Source organism: Natator depressus, chromosome 7 (assembly GCF_965152275.1).
Source record: "Natator depressus isolate rNatDep1 chromosome 7, rNatDep2.hap1, whole genome shotgun sequence".
Lineage (NCBI taxonomy): Eukaryota > Metazoa > Chordata > Testudines > Cheloniidae > Natator > Natator depressus.
The window spans coordinates 101767854-101793679 of record NC_134240.1 but is presented as its reverse complement, the minus strand read 5'-3'; the positions used below and the strand labels follow the sequence as shown (position 1 = coordinate 101793679).

The window sequence follows — 25826 nt, the reverse complement described above, 5'->3', positions numbered from 1 at the left end:
ACAGGCCATGAAATGTTCCATTGTTGCCATATTAGATCATATATTTGGTACAAGAAAGAATGCATTTATCCAGTCTATGGATTCGTCATGTTGAACTTCTGGATGGGCAAACAAACAAAATCAACCCACAGCTCTCTCATATTTATTCAAGTTCCAAACCAGGGAGGGCACTTAAATTAAGTCATTTTTATGCATTTCTTGGCTTTGGAATTACTTGGAAAATTGGTCAAGGTTGCTTAAAGATTTTAAGTGAAACAGTGGACATAATTTTTACAGACTGGATTCTGAAGTTGCTAAGTCACTCACTGAACCATTGACACTAATACTTCACATTAGATAGCAACGTGTTTTCAAAGAGATGTGCAAACAGACAATTAGTTCTGACAACAGTCCTCCATGATAAGTATTATTGTGCTCATTTCACAAATGAGAAGCTGAGGCTAAAGTTAAGTGACTTAACTAAGGCCACAAAAGAAAGCAATGGCAGAGCAAGAATTAGAACTCCACCACTCAACTCCCATGATAACATTTGTTCCACTGGCAATGCTCTCTGTCAAATAAACGGCTTTCTTGTGCTATATCATGCAGACGCTTACTGCAAAGTTTACCTGATGATTGTCAAAGTGATTTGTTATCTCTTTTCCAACCTCCTTAGGACCCTGATCCTGAAAGTACCAGCAAATGATTGTGTAGGGGCAAACCATTTTGTCAGGTAAGTGTAATTATTTCTTACATTTATTTAACAAAAAAACAAAAAACAAAAAAAAAGAAACTGCTACTAAAAATTAAAGCTCTGTAAAGTAACGTAAAAGTTGAGTTATCTGTACTAGAGTTTTTACCTCAAGTTACTTCACTAAAAGTTACCACATTTACAAAGGCTAGTCTGGAAACTGCCCAAATGGTTGTGATTTATCCTGGGATCAATCTAGAGTAAACTACAAGCATTTGTTGTCTGGAACAGAAGTTTCTGGAATGGCAGACTAGCCTTTACTGATGTTAACTACCTCTAGTCAATGGGCAGATAACAAAGTAAAGACTCTAGTGAAGGAAAACCCTTAACCTCCATCTGACTGATGACTTTAGTTACTAGGCCAAAATGATCTCCTAAGATTGAGTACAAACATTAAAATTGAACCCTATAATTAAACGGGAGCCTAAGAGAGAAGAAAGCCCAAACTTCAGTTTTTACCCTGTGACTAATAGAGGAGAAACTTGCTATTAGCCACACAAACAGGATTCCCATCAATTAACACTTTCCACCTGAACAATAATTTTAGCACTCAGGAGAATTATATGGCCTTTCTCAACCAACAGAAAGATGCTTCACTTGTTACTTCCAATGAATAGTCCTAGAGTACCAGCCTATCACACAGCCCAATTCTTCATAGTAGATAAAAATCGCACAGGTCGGGCCCTACCAAATTCACAGCCATGAACAAACACACCACAGATTGTGAAATCTGGTCTTCCCCTGTGAAATCTTGTCTTCTACGTGCTTTTACCCTCTACTATATAAATTTCATTGGGGACACCAGCGTTTCTCAAATTGGGAGTCTTAACCCAAAAAGGAGTTGCAGAGGGGGTTACAAGGTTATTTTAGGAGGAGGTCATGGCATTGCCACCCTTACTTCTGCGCTGCCTTGAGAGCTGGGTGGCCGGAGAGTGGCGGCTGTTGGCCAAGTGCCCAGCTCTTGTCCGACAGTGCCCTGCTAGCAGCTGCACAGAAGTAAGGGTGGCAATACCATGCCACTCTTACTTCTGAGCTGCTGCCTTCAGAGCTGGGTGGCCGGAGAGTGCCAGCTGGTGACTGAGGGCTGATACCAGTCAAGTCTGTGTTCTTGGAGAACCAGGGCGCAGTATCTAGCCTGTCTGACTCATGAAAGACACCACCCCCCCATCCCCCCGCCCCAACTTCTGTTTAAACCAAAACCCATCAGAGAAAAGACTTACAGAGAGCAATGAAGGGTGGATGGGAGACACACCTAGACCCCTCTTGACAAGGGTGACAAGAATAAGACATCTCCATTAGCATGCAGAATGGAAAACAGAGACAACTCCCCTAGCCTCATCTGCATGAAAGATGGGACAGGGAGACATTTCAATTTGCATACAGAATGGAGAACAGAGAACCACACTGAACTCTGGGATCAGAAAAGCAGGGAAGCAGGGCATCCTGGGGGCTCTCTGCTCCAGATGTTAATGAACCTACACCTGCACACACCCTGCTCAGCAATTATCAGACCAATTCTAGTATAAATCCGCAATTGATATCCAAAATACTGAAGCAGCCTAGTTGAATTGTGAGCTCCCTGGAAGAAAACACCACCCATAGCCAAGAGTGATCAGCTCCTATTGTCTAGCCTAAAGAAAACCCTTAAGTCATCAGTTTACCCATAAACAATTCTAGCATTCTCCCTTGAACCATTGTGTTTTCTCTACAAAAACCCCTACCTATGCCCAAGTAAATGTTCTGATGCTTAGATCCAAACTATGCATCAGTTCCACTGGGACTCTATCTTCTCCTGACTGATTGTGCTGTGGGTTCTGCCTGTCTCCAGCACTCAGGACCCTGAACTACCATCATCACCTGGGAACCCCAACCAGTTCAAGCCTCATGGAGTTGGTGAGATCCCCTACTCATAGGGATAAAGACTAAGGCCCACATCCTCAAAAAGTATTGAGGCACTTAACTCCGATTGATTTAAACGGGAGTTTGGCACCTAATGGCTTTGAGGATCTGGACCTGAGTGCATCTCTGTCCCAGCAGCTGGTCCTGGACCTTGTCTGTGGTGGGTTTTAACTGCTGGTTTTAATTTCAAATATCTACAAGGAACCAGTCCTCAGCCAGTTTAAATTGTGCTTACATCACAATTTACAGGTTACATCATTAGAACTATGTTAATTCAGACCAGATGAGGATCTGGCCCATGATTTACATTGTTGCAATTTATCTCTGTTTGAAGCCTGAGTAAACTGCACCTGGACAATTCATGCCAGGCATATTTAATCCTAACTTAGCGCCAGGGCAAGCAAAGGGAAATGGACTAGATGATCTTGAGGTCCCTTCCTGCCCTACAGTAATATGGTTTTATATTACATTAGTGTAAATCATATGTACATTAGGGTTTGCCCCAATACAGGTACACGGATCGTTACAAACCAAGTGTAGATTCACAGATTTTTAAAGGCAGAAGGAAATACTGTGACCATCTAATCTAATTTCCTACAGAAAACAGGATATAGGATTTCCAATAATTCTGGCCCAAACTCAATTTAAGGTTGAACTACACAAGGCCCCAGTCATCACAAGAAATGCTTATCAGCTAGCCTACCACACAAGATGATCACAAGCATTAGAACCTTCAAATAGCCATCACGAGAGTCTACAACTTCCAAGGGCTTCAATGCCCTTTTCAGTAATCTTTAATTTTTGTCATTATGAAATGCAGCTACTGCAGAGAAGAAAGGTATTCTGTTTCTGCTTATGATCGGGACAGATGCATTAATTATCACAATTACAGATGTCACCAAACTGTTATATGCAGGACATTTTGCAGCTGAACTTCCTTGGTCAGTTTTCCTAAATGGAATCTGGGTCAACAACCCTGACCAACAGATTTGGATTCTCCTGAGAGAAGACGGCATTTTCCTAATTCCTTGTTGTCTTTTAAACAAAAGTTAATATAATTAATAACCAGCTATATTACACATAGGCTACGAGCTAATCAGCATTCTATGCTTTAATCGGTTAACGTATCTGTAGCACTAAGGACTGACAGTTTCTAGGGAGACAGAATTACACTTTACTAAAAACCATTGAGTACGTGACACTGGTTTCTGAAAATGCAGTCTGGAAATAAATATAGCTGAAAGCTATATATTTATACGTGACACCGAGTGTATTTCCATTACCACCAGTACGTCTCAGTTTCTACTTAAGGCCAGACTGTGGCCAGTCTCTGTCTGGGGGAGAAAGGAGCATACCTTTCCCACATTGTCACAACCACAATCCTTGCTCTCCCTTGGCCACTACAGCTAGCTGTACAAAGAAAGGAGTGCATGTTGCAACTCATCACAAGGCTGTACTAATCAACATACAGTAATCTGCCTGCATGCTTGTGGCACACTGTGCCTAGTCCAAAATCCATTGAAGTCAATGGCAACACTCTCAGTGACTTCAGTAGGCTACAGTTTTGATGCAACACCTCCAATGTTGGAGGCTAACGGTATGTCTATGCTACGAAATTAGGTCAATATTATAGAAATCTTTTTTTAGAAATTGATTTTATACAGTCGATTGCGTATGTCCACACTAAGCGCATTAGTCCACCGTGGCTAGCATCGACTTACGGAGCGGTGCACTGTGGGTAGCTATCCCACAGCTCCCGCAGTCTCCACAACCCATTGGAATTCTGGTTTAAGCTCCCAATGCTTGATGGGGCAAAAACATTGTCGCGGGTGGTTTTGGGTACATGTTGTCAGTCGCCCCTCCCTCCAGGAAAGCAATGGCAGACAATCGTTTTGCGCCTTCTTTCCGTGTGGATGCCATACTGCTTTCAGCAGACGGTGCAGTAGGATTGCTAACCGTCATCATCCACCGCTTTTGCTGCAACTCTGCTCTGCTGCTATTGTCTCAATAGTGACTTTCTCCATATTGTCTGTCATGGGCTCCCAGGTACATGTGTTCTTCCTTGGGAAATGTGCGGTGCTAACTGTCGTCATCCACCGCTTCCGCTGCAACTCTGCTCTCATGAATCCACCTTGCAGGTCCTCTCATCATTCTCTATAAAGATCTATTCTCGCGGCATCTGTCATCAGCCACCACTTCCACTGCAACTCTGCTCTCCTGCAGACGCCATACCATGGCAAGCATGGAGCCTGCTCAGATCACCGCAGCAGTTATGAGCATTGTAAACACCTCGCGCATTATTCTGCAGTAGGTGCAGAACCAGAACCTGTAAAAGCAGGTGAGGAGGCGACAGCAGCATGGTGACGAGAGTGATGAGGACATGGACACAGACTTCTATCAAAGTACGGGCCCCAGCAATTTGGACATCTTGGTGGCAATGGGGCAGTCTCATGCCGTGGAATGCCGATTCTGGGCCCGGGAAACAAGCAGAGACTGGTGGGACCGCATAGTGTTGCGGTCTGGGATGATTCCCAGTGGCTGCAAAACTTTTGCATGCGTAAGGGCACTTTCATGGAACTTTGTGACTTGCCTTCCCCTGCCCTGAAGCGCAAGAATACCAAGATGAGAGCAGCCCTCACAGTTCACAAGCGAGTGGCAATAGCCCTCTGGCAGCTTGCAACACCAGACAGCTACCAATCAGTTGGTAATCAATTTGGAGTGAGCAAATCTACTGTGGGGGCTGCTGTGATCCAAGTAGCGAATGCAATCACTGAGCTGCTGCTATCAAGGGTGGTGACTCTGGGAAATGTGCAGGTCATAGTGGATGGCTTTGCTGCAATGGGATTCCCTAACTGTGGTGGGGCGATAGACAGAACGCATATCCCTATCTTGGGACCGGACCTCCTTGGCAGCCAGTACATAAACCGCAAGGGGTACTTTTCAATGGTGCTGCAAGCAGTGGTGGATCACAAGGGACGTTTCACCAACATCAACGTGGGATGGACGGGAAAGGTACATGACACTCACATCTTCAGGAACTCTGGTCTGTTTGAACAGCTGCAGGAAGGGACTTACTTCCCAGACTAGAAAATAAGCACTGGGGATGTTGAAATGCCTATAGTTATCTTTGGGGACCCAGCCTACCCCTTGCTCCCATGGCACCTTACACGGGCAACCTGGACAGTAGTAAGGAGTAGTTCAACTATAGGCTGAGCAAGTGCAGAATGGTGGTAGAATGTGCCTTTGGATGTTTAAAAGCTCACTGGCACTGTTTGCTGACTAGGTCAGACCTCAGTGAAACCAATATTCCCATTGTTATTGCTGCTTGCTGTGTGCTCCACAATATCTGTGAGAGTAAGGGGAAAGACGTTTATGGCAGGGTGGGAGGTTGAGGCAAATCGCCTGGCTGCTGATTACGCACAGCCAGACACCAGGGCTATTAGAAGAGCACAGCAGGACGCATTGTGCATCAGAGAAGCTTTGAAAACCAGTTTCATGACTGACCAGGCTATGGTGTGACAGTTCTGTTTCTTTCTCCTTGATGAAAACCAGCCCCCTTGGTTCACTCTACTTCCCTGTAAGCCAACCATCCTTCCTCCTTTGATCACCACTTGCAGAGGCAATAAAGTCATTGTTGTTTTAAAATCATGCATTCTTTATTAATTCATCACACAAATAGGGGGACAACTGCCAAGGTAGCCCGGGAGGGGTGGGGGAGGAGGAAAGCACCAAGTGGGGTGGTGGATGAGGGGAGGAGGGAAGGACAAGGCCACAGTGTACTTCAAAACCTATTGAATGTCAGCCTTCTGTTGCTTGGGCAGTCTTCTGGGGTGGAGTGGCTGGGTGCCCGGAGCCCCCCCACCGCGTTCTTGGGTGTCTGGGTGAGGAGGCTATGGAACTTGGGGAGGAGGGCGGGCAGTTACACAGAGGCTGCAGCGTCTGTCTGTGCTCCTACTGTCTTTCCTGCAGCTCCATCAGATGCCTGAGCAGATCAGTTTGATCCCCCAGTAGCCTCAGCATTGCATCCTGCCTTCTCTCATCATGCTGCCACCACCTCTCCTCTTGCTCCCGCAACCTCTCATCTCGCTCGCCCCTCCTGTCCTCGCGTTCATTTTCTGCTTTCCTGGACTCTGCCTCCACGCATACTGCATGAGCTCAGAGAACATTTCATCGCGAGTGCATTTTTTTTGCCTTCATATCTGCGCTAGCCACTGGGATGGAGATGATAGGGGGAGCGTTGAAACATTTGAAGCTGCGGGAGGAAAAAAAGGGAGAGTAGTATTTAAAAAGACATTTTAGAGAACAACAGGTAGACTCTTTCACAGTGAACCAAGCTGCTAACATTACACAGCACATGTGCTTTCGGTACAAGGTCGCATTTTGCCTCTTATATTGAGGGCCTGCCCGTTTGGTGTGAGAGATCACGCACGCAGGGCCGGGCAACAGAATTCAGCTTGGAGGCAGCCATGGTAAGCCACAGTTTTTCGGCTTCTTCAACCTTCATAACATGTGAGAATGATTTCAAACAGCAGCACCCTCCTTTCCCATGCCAAGCGCCCGCTGGGTTGGCCATTTAAAAGGAGGGGCTGCAGTTTTCGGGTTAACGTGCCGCACAAACCCAACTAACCCCCCTCATCCCCCACACACACACCCAGTTCTCTGGGATGATCGCTTCACCCCTCCTCCCACCACGTAACTAGTATCAGGGAAGATCCCTGCCAGCCAAACACGAACAGTTCAGCGTGAACAGCCTCCCCACCCCCGCGTGGCTAAAAGCGGGGATGATTTCTTTTCAGCCACAGGCAAACAGCCCAGCAGGAATGGCCACCTCTGAAGGTCCCCTTAATAATGTCCCTGGAGGATTTCCGCTCCATCCCCAGACACATTAACAGACTTTTCCAGGAGCTGTACTGGCCCGCGAATGCATCCCAAGTCTTCAGGGCAAATCGATCATTAAACATGCTTGCTTTTAAACCATGTATTATATTTACAAAGGTACACTCACCAGAGGTGCCTTCTCCTGCTTCATGGTCCAGGAGCCCACCTTGGGAGAGTATTGGCTCCAGGGTGATAAACAGTTCCTGGCTGTTGGGGAGAACAGTTTCTCTGCTTCCCTGTTGTGCACTATCCTCCTCCTCCTCATCTTCCTCGTCCCCGAAATCCTCATCCCTGTTGCATGAGACTCCCTTCTTGAAGGTGTCCAGGGACAGGGGTGAGGTAGTGCTAGGGGCACCCCCTAGAATTACATGCAGCTCATCATAGAAGCGGCATGTCTGGGGCTCTGATCCGGAGCGGGCGTTTGCCTCTTTGGTAGGCTTGCCTGAGCTCCTTAGTTTTCAAGCGGCACTGCTGCGGGTCCCTGTTATAGCCTCTGTCCATCATGCCCTTGGAGATTTTTTCAAATATATTGGCATTTTGTCTTTTAGAACAGAGTTCTGATAGAATGGATTCATCTCCCCATACAGCGATCAGATCCAGTACCTCCTGTTCAGTCCATGCTGGAGCTCTTTTGCTATTCTGGGACTACATGGTCTCCTGTGCTGATGAGCTCTGCATGGTCACCTCTGCTGACGAGCTCGCCACACTGCCCAAACAGGAAATGAAATTCAAAAGTTCCTGGTGCTTTTCCTGTGTACCTGGCCTGTGCATCTGAGTTGAAAGTGCTGTCCAGAGCGGTCACAATGGAGCACTGTGGGATAGCTCCCGAAGGCCAATACCATCGAATTGCATCCACACTACCCCAAATTCGACCCGGCGATGTCGATTTCAGCGCTAATCCCCTCGTCAGGGAGGAGTACACAAATCCATTTTAAGAGCCCTTTAAGTCGACAAAAATGGCTTCATCGTGTGGACAGGTGCAGGGTTAAATCGATCTAACACTGCTAAATTCGACCTAAACTTGTAGTGTAGACCAGGGCTCAGTAGTGCCCCAAATGAAAGTTTCTGCCTAGCAGGCACAATTCAGACTTTACTTAGTTCTTTTCATATTAGAGATTTCCTGTGATCAAGATTCCTTGTCATATGAATTTTAGAGATGTTGAATGTGACATGAATGATACACCGCAACGTATAATGTATGTGTTTATATATGGTTGAACGTTAAACTTAAAAAAACCCAATATTTGAGGTAGGCTTCAGGAAAAAACGTGAAAACAGAATGAGAGAAAAATGGAAATGGAAAAAGGGATCAGAGCAAACAAGAGATCCCTCCAAAATGAATACCAAGAAGAGAGTCATACCTTCTGAGCAGAATTGGTTGTTGCAGGAGATAGAGAGTCAAGGAAAGTTTGCCCATGTAAACGGAGCGTGGCCTTGTAAGCATTAGAATATTTCAAACCTAAACTGAACACACCCCTAAAAATGGCATTTTCCAGTTTGAGACACCTTTCGCTGTGAAGAGCCAAGAACAAAATAATTCTCTCAGCCTGTAAAGGACACAGGCTCTACTAGTTAGATTCTCAGAACTCAGATGCAAGGCTTGGCAACAACAACAAGCAGCTCTGGGTTTTTCAGAGATACACATGTGCACATTGCCCCTACGGGCTCTGAACTAGCAGAGGATTGAAAGTGACACACGGTCTGCTTGAAAAATAGATCTCACGGTTGTCAATTTGCATGTTACAATGAAGCCCTTTACTAGAAATGATACTGCCCAAAAGGAAGCATATGAATACTGAATAAAATGAAACCCTGGCAGGCTCCATGGACAATTTACACTGGCAATTTGAGAAATGTTAGAAGCATAAGGGCCACTAGGGATAAAACTGTCAGAATTAGGAAATGGGAGATCTGAACCAGGCTGGTGAAGATCCAGATAAACTATTACAGGAATTCAGACTTTTTAAAACAGAATTTCATGATCAATAGTGTGTCAACTCCAGCTGACAGTTTCAGTAGGAATAACAGATAAACATAACCCTGATTTGTTACAGTCACTCACAGATCATTAGAGAGCTGCTATCAGGGCAGTCTCAGTGCAGTGAGCAGGATGACAAGTAGTCTGAAATGTATGCAGTAGATCATTACTTAGAAGTTGCTCTTCATAGCTAGGTAGCAACATTTCCAACAACCTTCAAGGGAAAAGGGAGATTAGAAACTTGGCAAAAACAAACAAATTGAATACCTCCCCTGCAGGCAGGGGAAACAGACAAGATCAGCTGGAACAGAGCATTTTCAGGGCGGGGACAGAAGAGGTACATCCTTAGCTGGTGTAAGCTGGCACAGTTCCATCAAAGACAACGGAGCCACGCCTATGTACACCAGTTACATATCTTACCCAGGATGTCCAAAATATCTGTTAGGAAAGTCAGTTTGGTCAACAGTCAAACAAGCTTAGACTCTGTACAACCACGTGCTCATCTCCCCCAACCTCAGCAACAGTTTCAAAATGACACTAAAAAGAGCTCTGAGAGTTACATGGGAATCAAGTAGGGCTCAATCTATTGACTCCAAAAAGACTCCAGAGGGAGCAATATGACAAAGTAACAGTGTTTAATTTTGCAGGTTGACTAAGGATGAAATCTATTCCTGTGCTGAGGACCAACACAAAGGGTAAATTTCATCCAAAGGTATCAGCAAAGAAGATGACATGACAAAAAAGAGAAGAGAAGAGAATATGGGGCGGGGGGAAGAGGGGGAAAAAGAGAAGGACACATTCAACAGTAACTGTAAGAAAGGCAGGAGACTGGGAATTGTAAGAACTAATAGTTATTAACATAGAAGGTTTAGGATTGGAAATAGGAAGACACAAAGAAAGAGCCAAATCCAATAAGTGGCTCTTGACAGATGGTTGCCCCTTAAGAGGAGTTATAGTTATCCATGATCTTAAACTCTCGGAGCCATTTACATTCATTGTATAAATATTTAGGCACTTAAACTCTCAAAACTGTCCATGTGAAATACTACTATGCAAGCACAGAAACCACTATAAATGGTTTAATATCTCAGATGTATAAATCTTTCCATCTTCAAAATACAAAAATCAAGCAGGTTATATTATGAACCCCGCATAGCAAGTTTTCAGGCCAGCTGCAACACAAGTCATTGAAGAAGCACTAGACATGCTTTGATCCCACAAGCTCATATGCATCGTTGTCCCCTGGGCCCACACAGAGTTCTACTGAAGACAAGGATTAGTTCTCACATCTGATGGGTTTGTATGCTACCAGTTGACCGTGACCAGTTGATGTCTTCCTAGCTCACTATCTGGGGATGTCAGTTGACTAAAATAATGACCCCAGTTCACTCAGACACAATTACATAGAATATGTGTGTTCTCAAATCAAGTGGATCATGAAGCTCTATTTGTGATAGGACTATGGCTCTGTCTTCACTAGGAAAATGATAACGGTATGTTAACTAACACAGGTTAACCCTTGTTAACTAGTGTGTTGATAAAAGTATGTTTTCTTAACCCGTTAGTTAACATGGGTTAATCCATGTTAGTAACCATAACGTTAATTTTCCTAACAAAGACAAAGCAATAATCCCAGCGTAAATCTCCTGTGCATAAATTTAGGGACTAAACAAAAGCTAAATTTCAAATTGAAATAGTAGACACATGCAATCAGGTCTGTAGGAACAGGTACTTCTTTCATTGCTGTGCTATATATTTATGCAATTTAACAACTCTCTCTCTCTCTTAAATTATACAGTGTCAGCTACTCGTTAAAGCAGGGGACAGAGTCAGACCTCTGTGTTTGATTCCTGACTTTGTCACTAACTTGCTGAGTGAACTGGGGACAAGATGACTCCAAATATATCCGTGAAACTGGCATAACAGAGCTAAGCCAATACTGTTAAACATTTTAAGCAAATATTTATTCAAATATTTAAATAAATTCTCTGTGTTCCCTTAGCATGAATATTCTAGCTAGAAAATAAAGCTTTCACTAATGAGGGGAAAAAAAACCAGATGTTAAACCCAAATTGCCCAGATACTCATCTAAAGTGGATTATGACTCACATCTGACTAACAGTTCAGATTTCAAATTCTGCACCAACATGCAATTCAAAATTCTTACTGTTGGTGGTTACTTACAGAAATTATCCACTCAGAGACCAGAAACAATACCACATGACCCAGGAAACTAACCAGCAAAGTACAAATATTCACTTTCAGATATTCATGTGGAACTGTCCTCCACTGAGTCTACAGACTCAGGATTAATAGCTGTATTCACAAGTGATTTTGAATGATAAATCCATTTTCCCCAATTTATGTGAAGAAAATTCATAAACAGAGAAGCAAAGTGTTTTTAATATATTACTCATTGTAAATTGTTGGCCCTTCCATAAATAATTCTTACCAAATTCACTGGGGTGTTGTAAGGCTAAATTTTCCGTAAAGTTCTTTGGAATCTTCAACTGAACACTAAAGATATGCAAGTGTTTATTGTAAAATAAACAGGAACCAGGTGAATAGCCCAAAGCAACAGGTTTAAGGGGCGGGGGGGGGGGGGGGGGAACAGTTGAAGATTCCCTACATACTGGAACAGGACCCAAAAGAAAGGCTATGGTGTGAATGCTCTTTAGTCCTTGAGCTATTTATGCAGGTCTCAGAGCAGCAGCCGTGCTAGTCTGTATTTGCAAAAAGAAAAGGAGTACTTGTGGCACCTTAGAGAGTAACAAATTTATTTGAGCATAAGCTTTCGTGAGCTACAGCTCACTTCATCGGATGCAGGTCTGCATTTCAAGTTGCTAAGACAATGTAAATGAGGTGAGATTTCAAAGCAATCTCGAGTGTAATTGGTATCTCGTTGAAACACATAGCAAAATCCTTCATTCCTAAGAAAATAGAGAAACTTTAGAGAAAGGTCTCCCATGCTCCTTCAACCCCAAATGGGTGAGACTAGGTCTGATTTGTGCAATGAGCGGACAGATTTTGTCGAGGCAAAACTCGAAAGTAAACACAATTTTTGTATGGTGTGTGTCCCTCCGTCCCCTGCATCAGCCACGAGAATCGCCTGCCACATTGCCCCCGCGGAGGGGGGTTGGAGGGGGTCGGGAGGAGGCATGAGACGCGTCAGTGCAATGCAAGCTTGGGTACTTTGCGGCTGGAGAGCTGGCGCTGCAGCTAAGCGGGCAGCAATCCTCCAGCCCGGCTCAGTGGGCTGCAATGAGCAGCCGACGCAGCGTGAATGCTTTCACCCCCAGGCGACAGCTAACTCCCCCTTACACGCAAACACAGCGGCGCAACCAGAGCGAAAGAGGAGCCGGGGAGGCTGGGGAACGCGGTGCGGCTGAGCTGGATTTGCAGAGCAGATGGGACGGCATGGTAACTGGAAGAGGAGGGCTGCAACGTTTGCAAAGCAGCCAGGAGAGGAGGGGAAGTTTGTTTGTTCTTTTTTTGTTTTTGTTTTTTAGGGGGGGGAGGAAAGAGAAATGCAAATATGCAGAAGCCCCAGGGTGGTGGGGAAATGCCAAGGGAAACTCTGCTTCTTTCTAACCGCGTCGGCGCGGGTGAAGGGGTCCAAACTTGGCCATATGCTGGCTTGTGACCTGGCAGAGTGTGTGTGTGTATATATATATATATAAAAGCATAATCAACTTACCTTGAGCCCTGGATGATGCTATAAAGAACCAGCTTAGGCTCAGCAGCAGCATGAATATCTGGGCTGGGGGGTGAGGAGGAGGGAAGCGCCGCTGCTCTGCATGGAGACGCTTTGACATCTTAGCCCAGACTGAAAGAGACAAACTTTCATCAGCTAGGTCTGGAGAATAGCACCATAATATACAGTTACAGAGAGGAGCGAGCTGGGACTCAGGATGTGAGAGATTTCCTGCATGCAGTTAACTCCCAAACCCCTCCTGCTCCTGCATGGACTGCTGATGAGCTGGGCTTTGCTTTTATATATATAAATAACAAAAAAAAAAAAGTTGTTTGGGGTTTGGCTTTTTTTTTTTTTTTTTGGCAAGAACTATCTGTTGACCGTTGCAATAAATGAGCAGACTGTCCGTGTTGGCTAGCAGGAGGCACTAAAGATCGTTGGTGAAAGAAGGCAGGCCTGCCTGGGAAATCTGCCCCTTGCCAACATTTACAGTTCTCATTACAATGGAACAAATTATTGTCCTCCTGCCTCGCCTCAGGGCGTCTCCGCGGGGTCCTACAGCCCTCCACTCCCGCTGTGCACACGGTAACAGTTACTCTGTTGAGGAGAGGTTACTCAGGCACGGTGGTATGTTCCTGAAAAGACACATCATCCCCCATTCGCAGACCTGCCAAGTCTCCTTCAGTTGGAAGGAGACTCCCTCCTGTAGGATTAATTTTAAGGTTGGCTTTAAAGTCTCCCCTCTTTTGCTGGAGTGATTGGTCTATGTGTTAGAAGTCTCCCCCTCTAGTGATAAGTGATCTGGATGAAGCTTCTCCCTGCTCCCGGAGGGTTGTATAGTGTGTGTGCTAGAGATTTCTGTTACACACAGGGTAGTGGTGGCTTATTCTGAAAAACAACTTGAACGTGTAATAAGAACAGAGAAATTCTTTATTGGTTTCATAATATTGTAGGTTATTTCTGATGCTCAGGGCTGTTACTTTACAGTGTTTAAAAGATTAACAAACAAAATTGTTTTTTTTTTTTTTTTTTTTAAAAATATCTTCCTCATTCACATTGTCAACAGTTGTCTGGGAAAGAAAAAAAAAAAAACCCCACAGTACATTATGCCCATCAAACCCCTGGCCTGCCACTGAAATACATATAAATGCAGCAATGGATGCATCTTAGGGCTTCTCCCAGGGAAGGGAGAAAGAAAGGCCCCGATCCTGGAAACACAAAGCTGCCTGCATTTTACACACACAGTTCTATTGAAATCAGGGGGAATACTCATAGGCATAAAGTAACTCGTATGTGTCAGGCCCTCATTCTGCAACTTTTTCCACTCAAGATTCTTCTTCCATGGAACAATTTTCAGGATTAGGGCCTAAGCTTGGGCCTTTGCCAACAAAAAAACAAAGACAAAACCACACTCACAAACCACACAGAGCTGTGCAAATTTGAATTGGTAAATAGTGACTGTTCTAGTGCAGGGGTTCCCAACCTTTTGCTTTTGAGGCCCCTCCTGCCCCTCCCCCCGACATGCTATAAAAAGTCCATGGCCCCCTGTGGTATAACAACTGCTTTTCTACATATAAAAGCCAGGGCCTGCGTTAGGAGATAGCAAGCTGGCCAATTGGCTGGGGAGCACTGCAAAGCTAAGTTGCTCAGGCTTCAGCCCTAAGTGGTGCAGCTTTAGCTTTCTGCCCTGGGCCCTAGTGAGTCTAATGTTGGCCATGCTTTGCAGACCCCCTGAACCCTGCTCACAGCCTCCCCACCCCCCAGGTGACACCGCACTCCTGGTTGAGAGCCACTCTTCTTGAGGGTTTAAAGACAGTAGTTACATCATGAAGTAGGGGGACCAGATAGCAACTATGAAAAAACGGGACAGGGGGTAGGGGGCAATAGGCACCTATATAATAAAAAATCCCCAAAAATGGGACTGTCCCTTTAAAAACAGGACATCTGGTCACCCTACCATGAAGGGTATCTTCAGATCACATATGGGTTTGAAAGATTTACACAGTCTGACCTGGAATGGGATAGGACAAATCCTTTTAGCCTCCTGCCTCTCCTCAGACTTAAGATATTCCCCCACCTCCACCAAAAGGTGTCAAAACATTCTCAGAACTCTGTTTCTCTCATTTCTCAGAGTTTTGATTTGCATTTCTCACCCCCACTAGAAAATTCTATGAATTGAGCTCTGTGGAGGACACACAGACAAGGAGAGCATCTGAGAGGTGAGCAAGGATATGTTTCTGATAAAATTTCACCAAATGGTTATATGGTTTCATTTTGTCCATTTCTTCCTTTTGTGCAGGTGAAATCTGGATAAGTTTTAGATGAATCTAAACTGTATGTCTTTAATGGATACCTTATTCCAAGTTATACAGCTAGATAAACCCTTTTGGGCAGGGTCTCTCATTTTTGTGTACTGTACAGCACAAAGCACACTGAGTGAGTTAAACCCAATAAGAGCAAAACAATTTTTTGAATTTGCAAATGATCACACTCCAAAATAGCCAGATTTTGTCTGGAAGCTGCTATCCAAAATGCAGGTCATCTCTAATGTAGAATGATTCATGCAGGGTTGTTTAAATGAAGTAGTAATTGGGAGAAAATGTATCCTAAAAACAGAGAAAACTTCTGAATGGAAATAACTCATTCTCTACCCTGCCTACATACAACTATAGTTCTCAGGCAGGTGTTATGATTTTCCAGTATAACTTTAAATTGGTTTATGCTAGGATTATTCCTGATCCCACAGATCTGTTTTCTGGAACAGTTAAGTGTCAAGGTGTAAGGTTGCCAGTGCTCATTTTTATTGACCCATATAATTTCAACTTTTTAATTTCAAAAAAAGTCAGTGGCATCACTGACTAGATTTTAAAGGGGGGGGATTTATTGTATGTATCCCAATACCTTCAACATGAAGGTTAAAAACAATCACCTGTTTGTGTCCAAAGAGCCAGAAGATTCTTCAGTAATGCCCCTTGATAACACCCAACTAAGTCAGGAGAGGCTGTCGCTTTTCTGGCCTTTGAAGGTCTATTTTCTTAAAACATAGGGTAAAAAATTAAAAAGCAACGAATGCTTTTAGACAGCTCCTCTTTATGCTCATGTAGACTACTGGCAATGCATTTCAATATTGTGATTTGTATTAATTAAGTATTCACCAGTTGCCCTATTTTTTGTTAATTCACCAAGTCTGCCGGGGGGGGGGGGGGGGGAAGAGACCTGTGGATTTGCCCCTTCCCTCCCCCGCCCAAAGCACACAAGTGAGGGAACTGAGAATACTATCATTCCTGTCCTACTACTTGGAATATATAATTCAAGTTATTTTCATGGGGTTTAAAGTGAATCTATTAACAGAGTTTTTATCACCAAGGAATCCAGAGTGCTTTGTTAACCATCTCGGGGTAGAGGACAGCGGCAAACTCTCAAAAATGCAGGACATACAATTCTGGCCAAAGATCTAAAACAAAACTCTCATTCATTAAAAACAAACTCATTACTGACCACGTAAAATGAAACAACCCTTGATTTCTTAAGGACTCATACTAAAAAACCCTCTTGCAATAAATTTTATGAAACCTAACTTATCTACCTTAGATGAATGAAAGAGTGAGTTGCTCCTGCAGCAAATCAAACTGCTGTTGCTAGGCGCCCTGGATATTTCAAAGGTAGGCCCTGGTCTTGAAGATTTTTTCATATAAGCAAATGCCTGGCTAGTCATTTTTTTAATTTTTAAAAATATTATCCACTTAAAGGTATCAGTGTTTTTTCTTGTTTGTGGTCCTTTATCAGTCATGTTTTATTCTCTCACCCCCGATTTTACTCTCTCACCCTTCCCCCCACCCATTTTTGTCCCCCTTGCTTCCAATACTACTTATGTTTGGGACCCACACCCCCTTCTATCTGGAGCACATGACATCCTGTGACAGCAGCAGCTCTTCAGGCAACTGCTGCTTGTGCAGCCCCTTGGTTTTCTCCTCCTGACAGTTGGGCCACTACTTCTCTTGTGCTGTGAGATGGGGGAGGGAAGAAGAGGAGACAAAAGGTAGGTAGCTGGTCTCAATGGCGTGTGGTAACATGACACTAACCTGCATTAACACAATCACTAACTCACAACTGAACTGACAATTCAGCCTCATTTGGTGTCAAGCCTCAGATAGCTGCCCTGTCTCACTGGTATAATATGGACATGCTTGGATGGAATCTTCTAGACTGGTGTGACATTTTGACCCACCTGAGAGGCACTGTGAGCTAGAAAAAACAAAAACAGTGAAGGCTTAAGGGTCAAACGCTTCTGAGAGGTAATCTTGGCTCTGTTTTGGAAAAATCATGGAGCAGGTCCTCAAGGAAACCATTTTGAAGCACTTGGAGGAGAGGAAGGTGATCAGGAACAGTCAACATGGATTCATCAAGGGCAAGTCATGCCTGACCAACCTGACTGCCTTCTATGAGGAGATAACTGGCTCTGTGGATATGGGAAAAGCGGTGGACATAATATATCTTGACTTGAGCAAGGCTTTTGATATGGTCTCCCACAGTATACTTGCCAGCAAGTTAAAAAAAAAAATGGATTGGATGAATGGACTATAAGGTGGATAGAAAGCTAGCTAGATTGTCAGGTTCAATGGGTAGTGCTCAATGGCTCAATGTCTAGTTGGCAGCCGGTATCAAGCGGAGTGCCCCAGGGGTCGGTTTTGTTCAACATCTTTATTAATGATCTGGATGATGGGATGGATTGCACCTTCAGCAAGTTCACAGATGACACTAAGCTGGGGGGAGAGGTAGATACACTGGAGGGTAGGGATAGGGTCCAGAGTGACCTAGACTAATTGGAGGATTGGGCCAAAAGAAATCTGATGAGGTTCAACAAGGACAAGTGCAGAGTCCTGCACTTAGGACGGAAGAATCCCACACACTGCTACAGGCTAGGGATAGACTGGCTAAGCGGCAGTTCTGCAGAAAAGAACCTGGGGATTACAGTGGACGAGAAGCTGGATATGAGTCAACAGTGTGCCCTTGTTGCCAAGAAGGCTAACGTCATATTGGGCTGTATTAGTAGAAGCGTTGCCAGCAGATTGAGGGAAGTGATTATTCCCCTCTATTCAGCACTGGTGAGTACACATCTGGAGTATTCCATCCAGTTTTGGGCCCCCCACTACAGAAAGGATGTGGACAAATTGGAGACAGTTCAGCAGAGGGCAACGAAAATGATCGGGGGCTGGGGCACATGCCTTACAAGGCAAGGCGGAGGGAACTGGGCTTGTTTAATCTGCAGAAAAGAAGAGTGGGGTTGGGGAGGGGGGATTTGATAGCAGCTTTTAACTACCTGAAGGGGGGTTCCAAAGAGGATGGAGCTCGGCTGTTCTCAGTGGTGACAGATGACAGAACAAGGAGCAATGGTCTCAAGTTCAGTGTGGGAGGTCTAGATTGGATATTAGGAAACACTATTTCACTAGGAGGATGGTAAAGCACTGGAATGTGTTACCTAAGGAGGTGGTGGAATCTCCATCCTTAGAGGTTTTTAAGGCCCAGCTTGACAAAGCCCAGGCTGGGATGATTTAGTTGGTGTTGATCCTGCTTTGAGCAGGGGGTTGGACTAGATGACCTCCTGAGATCTCTTCCAACCCTAATCTTATATGATTGGGCAAGTCCCCTCACTTCCTGACATCAATCTCCACAATCTGTAAATTGGAGACGAATTCTTCCGCACAGAATTTTGAGAGAGTTTATTAGTTAACGTCTGTACAGCACTTCAAAAAGGCTAAATCCGATATAAGTGCTTAGTATCATAACTTATTTCCATTAATGCATTGGGGCCAGGAAAGTGTGCTTTGTTCTCCAGCTTCCCAACCACCTCTTACTGTATTGCATGGAACTGCCTATTACTGTATCAAATGAAAATTGACAGAGCTTTAGCGTCCTCTGCTTTCAGATAAATTTGTTTTTAAATAAACACAGCTGCTAAAATATTTCTGAGTGCAGTGTTAAACCTGTGAAAGAGGGTTTGTTTGTGGAATTAGTCCCTGTTCCTTGGCCTGGGCCTGATCTCTTTACTGAAAGAGAACTTAGGGTGATTGAGTGAAAACTTTGCCCAAGGAAGGTGTGCACTGTCACTATGACTGATTAATATACCAGTAGTTGAAAATAAGGCACAATGAAAAAATAAGCAGCACATCAGCTGTAACAGCAGGAATCTGAGAGGTTAAGAGATGCTTGTAACAACAGGGAGTATTACATTCAAGCCACAAGAACACCACATGCTGTCATTCACAGCTGTAGACAAGCTGTCTGTACCAGACAAGCATGTCCAGGGGACACTTGGTCTGAAATTTTGTTCACGTATCAGTATAGGTCCACTTTGATTACCAGAATCCAAGCTAACTGAAATGCTTCGTTATCCAAAAGTTTGCATGTATTATTTTATAATAAATGCAACATGTTTGTATGTTCAGAAGCAGAAAAGGTAGATTTGAGAGTAGGCAGCAGAAAGATGCTAAGTGTGGCAGAAGTCACCCAAAGACAAGCATGGCCTAAAGAAAGCAGTGCACAAGGAATAGGTTATACTCATTAAGTGCTGTGATATCCTTAGATGGAAGGCACTATAATGACTAGATCAAGCCTTACAACATCTGTGCAGTAGACAAGTATTATGCCCATTTGACAGATGAGGAGAGTGAGAAAGAGAGGGATTAAAAAGACTTTTCCAGGATCACAAGGAAGAAAAACTGATGCAGACAGGATTCAGAATTAGAAAAAGAAAAAAAAAGTTTCTTGCAAGCTGACACTCTCATCATAGAGCTCTCCTCCACCATTGCAGCTGCTAAATAACACCCTTCTTATCTATTGCAAACAACACCATTTCTGAAGTTTCTCCAGTAGGCAATGGAGAAGGACTATGAAATTAGGATATTTGCTTCCTTTGTGGAGTGCTTTGCGATCTGCTGATGAAAAGCATTGTGTCAGAGCTAGGCAATATTATACATTGAGTCATGTTGGTCGACCTCTCCACGGAATTGGATATAGTCACCTGTGGAATCTGTGCATCTCATCACAGATATATGGCAAGAGTTAGCACAATTGTGCTTGAGATAGTGTCAATCATTCCTCTAAGGCTACACCCAAAGAGTCTTGATGACACTAACTCCTCAGCCTCCAGAGTGCCCACCTGTGGGGTCCTACAGGAATTCATCATCCTCTCCTGCATTCCGCTCAACATCTGTGCAAAGCCACTAAGGTGGATTGTGAAACATTGACAGCAATATATAGGTGGTACCCAGCCCTACATCCCCTTCACATCAGATGGAAATGAACACCTGGGAAATGGTTCTACGTGTCTGGCTGAGATCAGCAACTGGAATAAGGGCGGCTGGCTGAACCTGAATTCCAGAAAGACAAAGGTTTCTGGTGGAGAGATGGCACCTCCATAATAATACCCAACTCTTGTGTAGCATTTTTCATTCATAGATTTCAAACCACTTCACAAAAGGTAGTCAGTATCATCATCCCTAGTTTACAGATGGGGAAAAAGGACATGCAGGGAGAGAAGTGACTAGCCCAAGGTTATAACATTGTCTTCCACTGAGGATGCTCTCAGATCATTAAGGATCATACATAGACTTTGTTCTCCTAGATCCTCAACTTCTTCTAAATACCCGTAACAGCCCAAGGGACAAAAAAATACCGCTGCCCATCTGTGTTTGGCAAGGAGTCCACATCCGCTCTTCTCACATTTTGACTGTTTCCGCAGGCATCTGTGTATTCATGGCCTAAAGGATTGATGATTAAGATTCTCTGTATTTTGGAATGAAATGCTTGTCCTTTATATAAAGCTTGACTCAATTCAGAACTCAAGCCAATGAGAGATCATGTCTCCCTCTCTTCATTGGCTCCCTATGGAATCAGGGATCCGTCAGATTGTTTTGCAATGTGTAGAATGTAAGTACAGTGGTAAGTGTCACATTGTTCTAGAAATAGTGTGAAAAGGAAGGTGCAGGTGGGTTTGTGGTGTCTGAAAAAGACTATTAGAAACAGGACATGTCCCTGTACCTAAGTAGACTTGCTAACCCCTATATGCCTCATCACACAATGTTTATACATAAATAAAAGGAAATTAAGTTTCCCTGAATAATGCTGATATATGTACAAATAGGATGCTCACCTTATGAATGATTTCAGTAGAAAACTCTCTCTCTGGGCTCACTTTTCAATGAAGTTGGTTGGATTTTCACTAGTATAACACAGTAGAATTTTATTCTCCAAGCCTTTATTGAACCTTTGCCCCAAATCTTCTTGCACTTTCCCCACATTGGTTACAGCATTCTTCACTGCCTATCGTAAAAGGACATCAAATTGAAAGTCATATTTCTGTGTAAAAATTTTGAACTTTCTACATTTACAAGTAACAGCTGTGAATACTGGAACTGGAGGAAGTAAATATTGTCTCTGTTTATTGACAGCACTTGATTTAATTTTTAATGATCCCCTTCCTACCATGATCTCTGCACAAGCAGCCCCCTGCGCCCATATAGATGCCCTTTAGCTTCAACAGGGTTGCGTGAGCACAGGGGGCTGCCTGCATGGAGTTCATTTAACAATTAGGGCATTATTCAGTTTCTCCAATGCTGCAAACATTTATAATCAAGGTGGCAAAAAAAATTAACAGTTTTTCTCAGGAATGTAGGAAGATTCAGACATTGTTTAAAGGGTGCTCAATCAAACTAGATTTTTGTAGTCTGGGAATTTCAAAAACTTGAAGTTGATAATTAAAGGGACACTAACACAAATGCATTTCACTCCACTGGCAACTATATTTCCTTTTCAGACATGTATAGCAGGGGTTTGAATTAATTGAGTCACAAATGTATGTCGTTCTAAAAGATATGCTGTAGGTCTAACAGGAATTAATAGAAGGAACAATATTACACAGGAGGTTACACTGGTGCATCTCAATGATCTTTTCTTGCCTTATGATCTATGAATTATGCATGTGTTTGTCGTTATTGTAAAAAGCCTTGCTACTCCCAAGAGATCCTATATGATTAATATTTTCTTCAAGTCTCTAATGAATTTATTGTGCCAAATTCACATTCACTACTAGACATTGTATGTCCTCAACATTAGAGTGACTGGTCTGTTAAGTATTTAAAAAAAAAAAACCACCCGATTATTATTGTGGGTTTGTTTTTGTTTTTGTTTTTTTTTAGGAGACAACAGCATTCTCAGCTTCAGAGGGGAAATGTGCCAGGCCATAGTTTCTTATTAAAATCATAAAGCACTGTAAAATTATTTTCACATATAAATAAAACAGAGCCATCCTGAAGTTATTTATGCATGTATAACAAAATGAGATGCAGCAATTTTAATCTTTTAGCAGCAGCCTGTCTCAAAGCTAAGGCTTACTCTGAAAGAATAAACACCTTTCATTAAACAGCACTTATAAGTTGCTACCAAGCATAATTTCAAATCAGAACAGCCAGGACATGAGGTATAGCTCTTATAATACCTCATTCCCATCCCCCACCCCCCAAAAAAGTTGTTGAGCTTGATACTTCTTGCCTTTTCTCTAGACTAACTCACCTTTAGCTATGAGGCAACACAATAAGCTTAATTTCTTAAAGCAGTTCTGATAAAGCTCTGTATGTTACCTAACAGGGAGGATACGTTAGAATTGTTATAGCTGAATGGAACAGAACCAGAGTCTGAGAAGCTGAAGAGAGAGTTTGCAGGAAACTATATTCTAACATAAGGAAACAAATAAACCCACCTCACTAGGACTTCAAAGCTATTTAAAACCAAAACAGAAAGACACCATCAGTTTTTCATATAATTAAAACATAAATCCAAACCTTACAAAATCTCCAACCACATCCTTTTCTTGTCGCATAAACCCTCACTCATTAAAAAAAACACAGACATAAACAAGCCAGCACTTTTACCTCTAAAATTCTCTGCCACAGCCCCTAAACAACAACTCCTTTCTCTTCTCTATTACAGCAACCCAGTCTCTTAATACAATTCTGAGCCTAACTAGTTTCAGCTGCACCTAATCACTTCCCTGCTGAGAATTCTTCCTTGAGAAGACTGAAAAGCCCTGTGGGGATTTGACTCTCCCCTCTCTCCCAGCCCTGTAAAAAACCCCAGTTTAGTAGTGCTTCTTGTTAGGAGCACTCATGGGAGAGGGTGTATTGTAACTCCACAGTCCCTTGGCAGAGATATCAAAAGATGCATACTCCTTCCTTGTCACAGTATCACTTTTACTCCAAGGAGTTGGGTATTTTATCATTCTCACAAGCTTAGCTACCAGCAGTGCAAGCCTGGAATCTTGGAGCCATTTCCCCCATCAAGTTCTCACACTGTCTCTGTTGCCCTGTTCCACCTGGATATCTCTAACTACTGGACTTTAAAACTTTAAATCACTGCTGATCCTTCAAGTATAGCTCTCAATTTCATTATGTACAGAATTAAAATCTTTGAAATATCACTTCCCTTCCTCTTCCAGCCTCTTGTGAAAAAGCAACAGATTTGTTTCAAAACATTTATACTGTCTTCTGTTTTAATATCCTGCTACACATCTGTATATTTATCTCCATAAATCTTTTGTCTCTCAAAGCCTAAGCTGTCTCAATAAAATACTTATATGCTTCTCTAAATTCCCATCATTTTTTTCCTGTACTGCCATTTTCTTAATCAAATCTGTTATAATAATTGATGGACTCTCTTTTCAGCACAGTAGCCATGACATATGAGATACTGGGTAAATTCTGTCTCATCAGATTTGTCACAGTATTCTGGAAAATTGTTTGTTGCTTTGTATAACTTTATACTCTCTCAGACCTGTCCCTCTATTATACTGATGAGGGAAGACTGGTTTGCAGGAAGGAAAAAAAATTGTGATTGCTTTGTCCATCAACCTGCCACAAGACTGTATTTAGAAAAAAATCCAAAGGGCTATGTTTTGGCCAGAGAATCATGGGTTTTGACCCACCTACCTGTTCCTTTCTCTTTGCAGCTCCTTCCCCTTCAGTCAATCAAACAAACAAATCAGACCCACCTGAAGAGTTGCTAGTTATCCTCCTACAGGAAAAGAGAGCCAGAGAACAGCACAGCTTGAACCCTACTTTGCTTGCTGGAAGAGAGAACTGGGAGTTGTTAGGACAGGAAGTTAAGGAGGACACAGCATTGAACTGGCCCTGTTTCTAGAGTGGGCTGTTGCAGACAATAGGGTTATGCAATAGCCCAGCTCCCCCAGCCCTGGTCACAATCTTCTCTGCCATGCAAAAGTCTGGCTTTAGTCCCCGCCTGCTATAGATTAGCTCCTCCTCTGTCCTATACCAAACTACCACTGCTAAAGAAAGCAGTGACTCCCCCAAACCAAGGTTCTGTAGAGAAATGGGCTGGACCCTGAATGGATCAGGCCTGTCAATTTGTCTTCATCTGTTTTCTACTCTGTTTTCACACCAGTGCACTAATGTGGATTTTAAAACATGCAAGAATTATTTCCAACTCACACTATTAGTCCAAAACCAGGATCCCAAAACCAGTGTGTTTCCTCGACCTAGCCCAGGGCTTTTGCAGCTTCTCCACTGCCTCCTTGGTTCCCTCAGTGCTTTGTTCCACCCCAGTGCTTTTCTGTCCTGGGATGGAGAAGCCCATGAAACTTGTTGCCACAGGTCAGGAACAGACTGTACTCACCACATAGTACCCCACTGGGGCAGCAGTGCCTGGTGGATAAAGCACTGGATTGTTACTCAGGAGTCTTGGGTTCTATTCCCACCTCTGTCATTGGATTGCTGGGAGACCTTAGACAAGTCACAGCATTGCCCTGTGCCTCAGTTTCCCTACCTGTAAAATGGGGATAATAAGGCTGACCTTCTTGGTAAAGTGCTTTGAGATCTATAGATGAAAAAAGGCTATAAGAACTAGATATTATTATTTACTTTTATTAGACTGGCAGGGCAACAAATGTGCAGTTTGAGCCTATTGGGGTGCTGGGGAGAAGCACTTTAAATTTTCGTATCCACTTGACAGAAGCCTACCTATCTAGAGGGAGGATGTTCTTCTCCAGGAGCCTTTTATTCAGACATTTCACTTTCAGATGCTTGCTGGTCCCCAAATAAGTAAGTCTCCTTATTTGACACCATTTAAAATTTTTTTTTTAATTTTCCTTCCTTTAATCAGACTTTAAAAATTAACACTTTTAGTCTCTGTTATTTCCACTCATTTTAATGTTACTGTGTCTCTGATGATTTAAATAAAATTACTTTTTTTAAAGCTTTCCCAGGATAAGAGACAGAAGTATTAAGCCAGGGCAAAAGTATAATTAAATCAGATTTTTTTTCCTACTGTGCTCGTGTAATCCTCTGCAGTGCACAATCAGAAAGCAATACAATAATTCATAAGATGACCAAAAATTGGGACAATGAACAATGTTTTTCTAAAAATATTAAATCCCATAGAGAAATTTGTCACTATAATGAAAAAGAAGAAATTACCCTTCATGCAGTACTCAGTAAAAAGCATTGCTGTGTATGTGATGTGAGTGTTAAGAAAAATGTCTGTATCTCCGGTTAGGGATGAAATGAAGAGTAGGGTATCATTGTTTTTATTATTGGTGGTATTAGTGGTTTCCTGATGATTACTATCTGAATCAAACC

The 25826-nt window shown here is 43.1% G+C and overlaps 1 protein-coding gene and 1 long non-coding RNA gene across 4 annotated transcripts in view; one reads left to right on the top strand and one right to left on the bottom strand.

Moving 5' to 3' along the window:
* ADAM12 (ADAM metallopeptidase domain 12) overlaps positions 1–21494 on the bottom strand; it is a 345625-nt gene extending 324131 nt beyond the window's left edge. For 2 of the 3 annotated variants that reach the window (XM_074959165.1, XM_074959168.1), the window contains exon 1: positions 13183–13435. In XM_074959165.1, the coding sequence (XP_074815266.1) occupies positions 13183–13300 (118 nt within the window). In that variant the 5' untranslated portion in view covers positions 13301–13435. Of the gene's footprint in view, positions 1–13182; positions 13436–21331 lie in introns of those variants that run through there. The other variant, XM_074959167.1, reaches the window with a different exon arrangement.
* Positions 12666–25826, top strand: part of LOC141991102 (uncharacterized) — a 35742-nt gene continuing 22581 nt past the window's right edge. The window contains exons 1-3 of the long non-coding RNA XR_012640333.1: positions 12666–12905; positions 15342–15398; positions 17083–17218. This is a non-coding gene — a long non-coding RNA (uncharacterized LOC141991102). The remainder of the gene's footprint in view (positions 12906–15341; positions 15399–17082; positions 17219–25826) is intronic.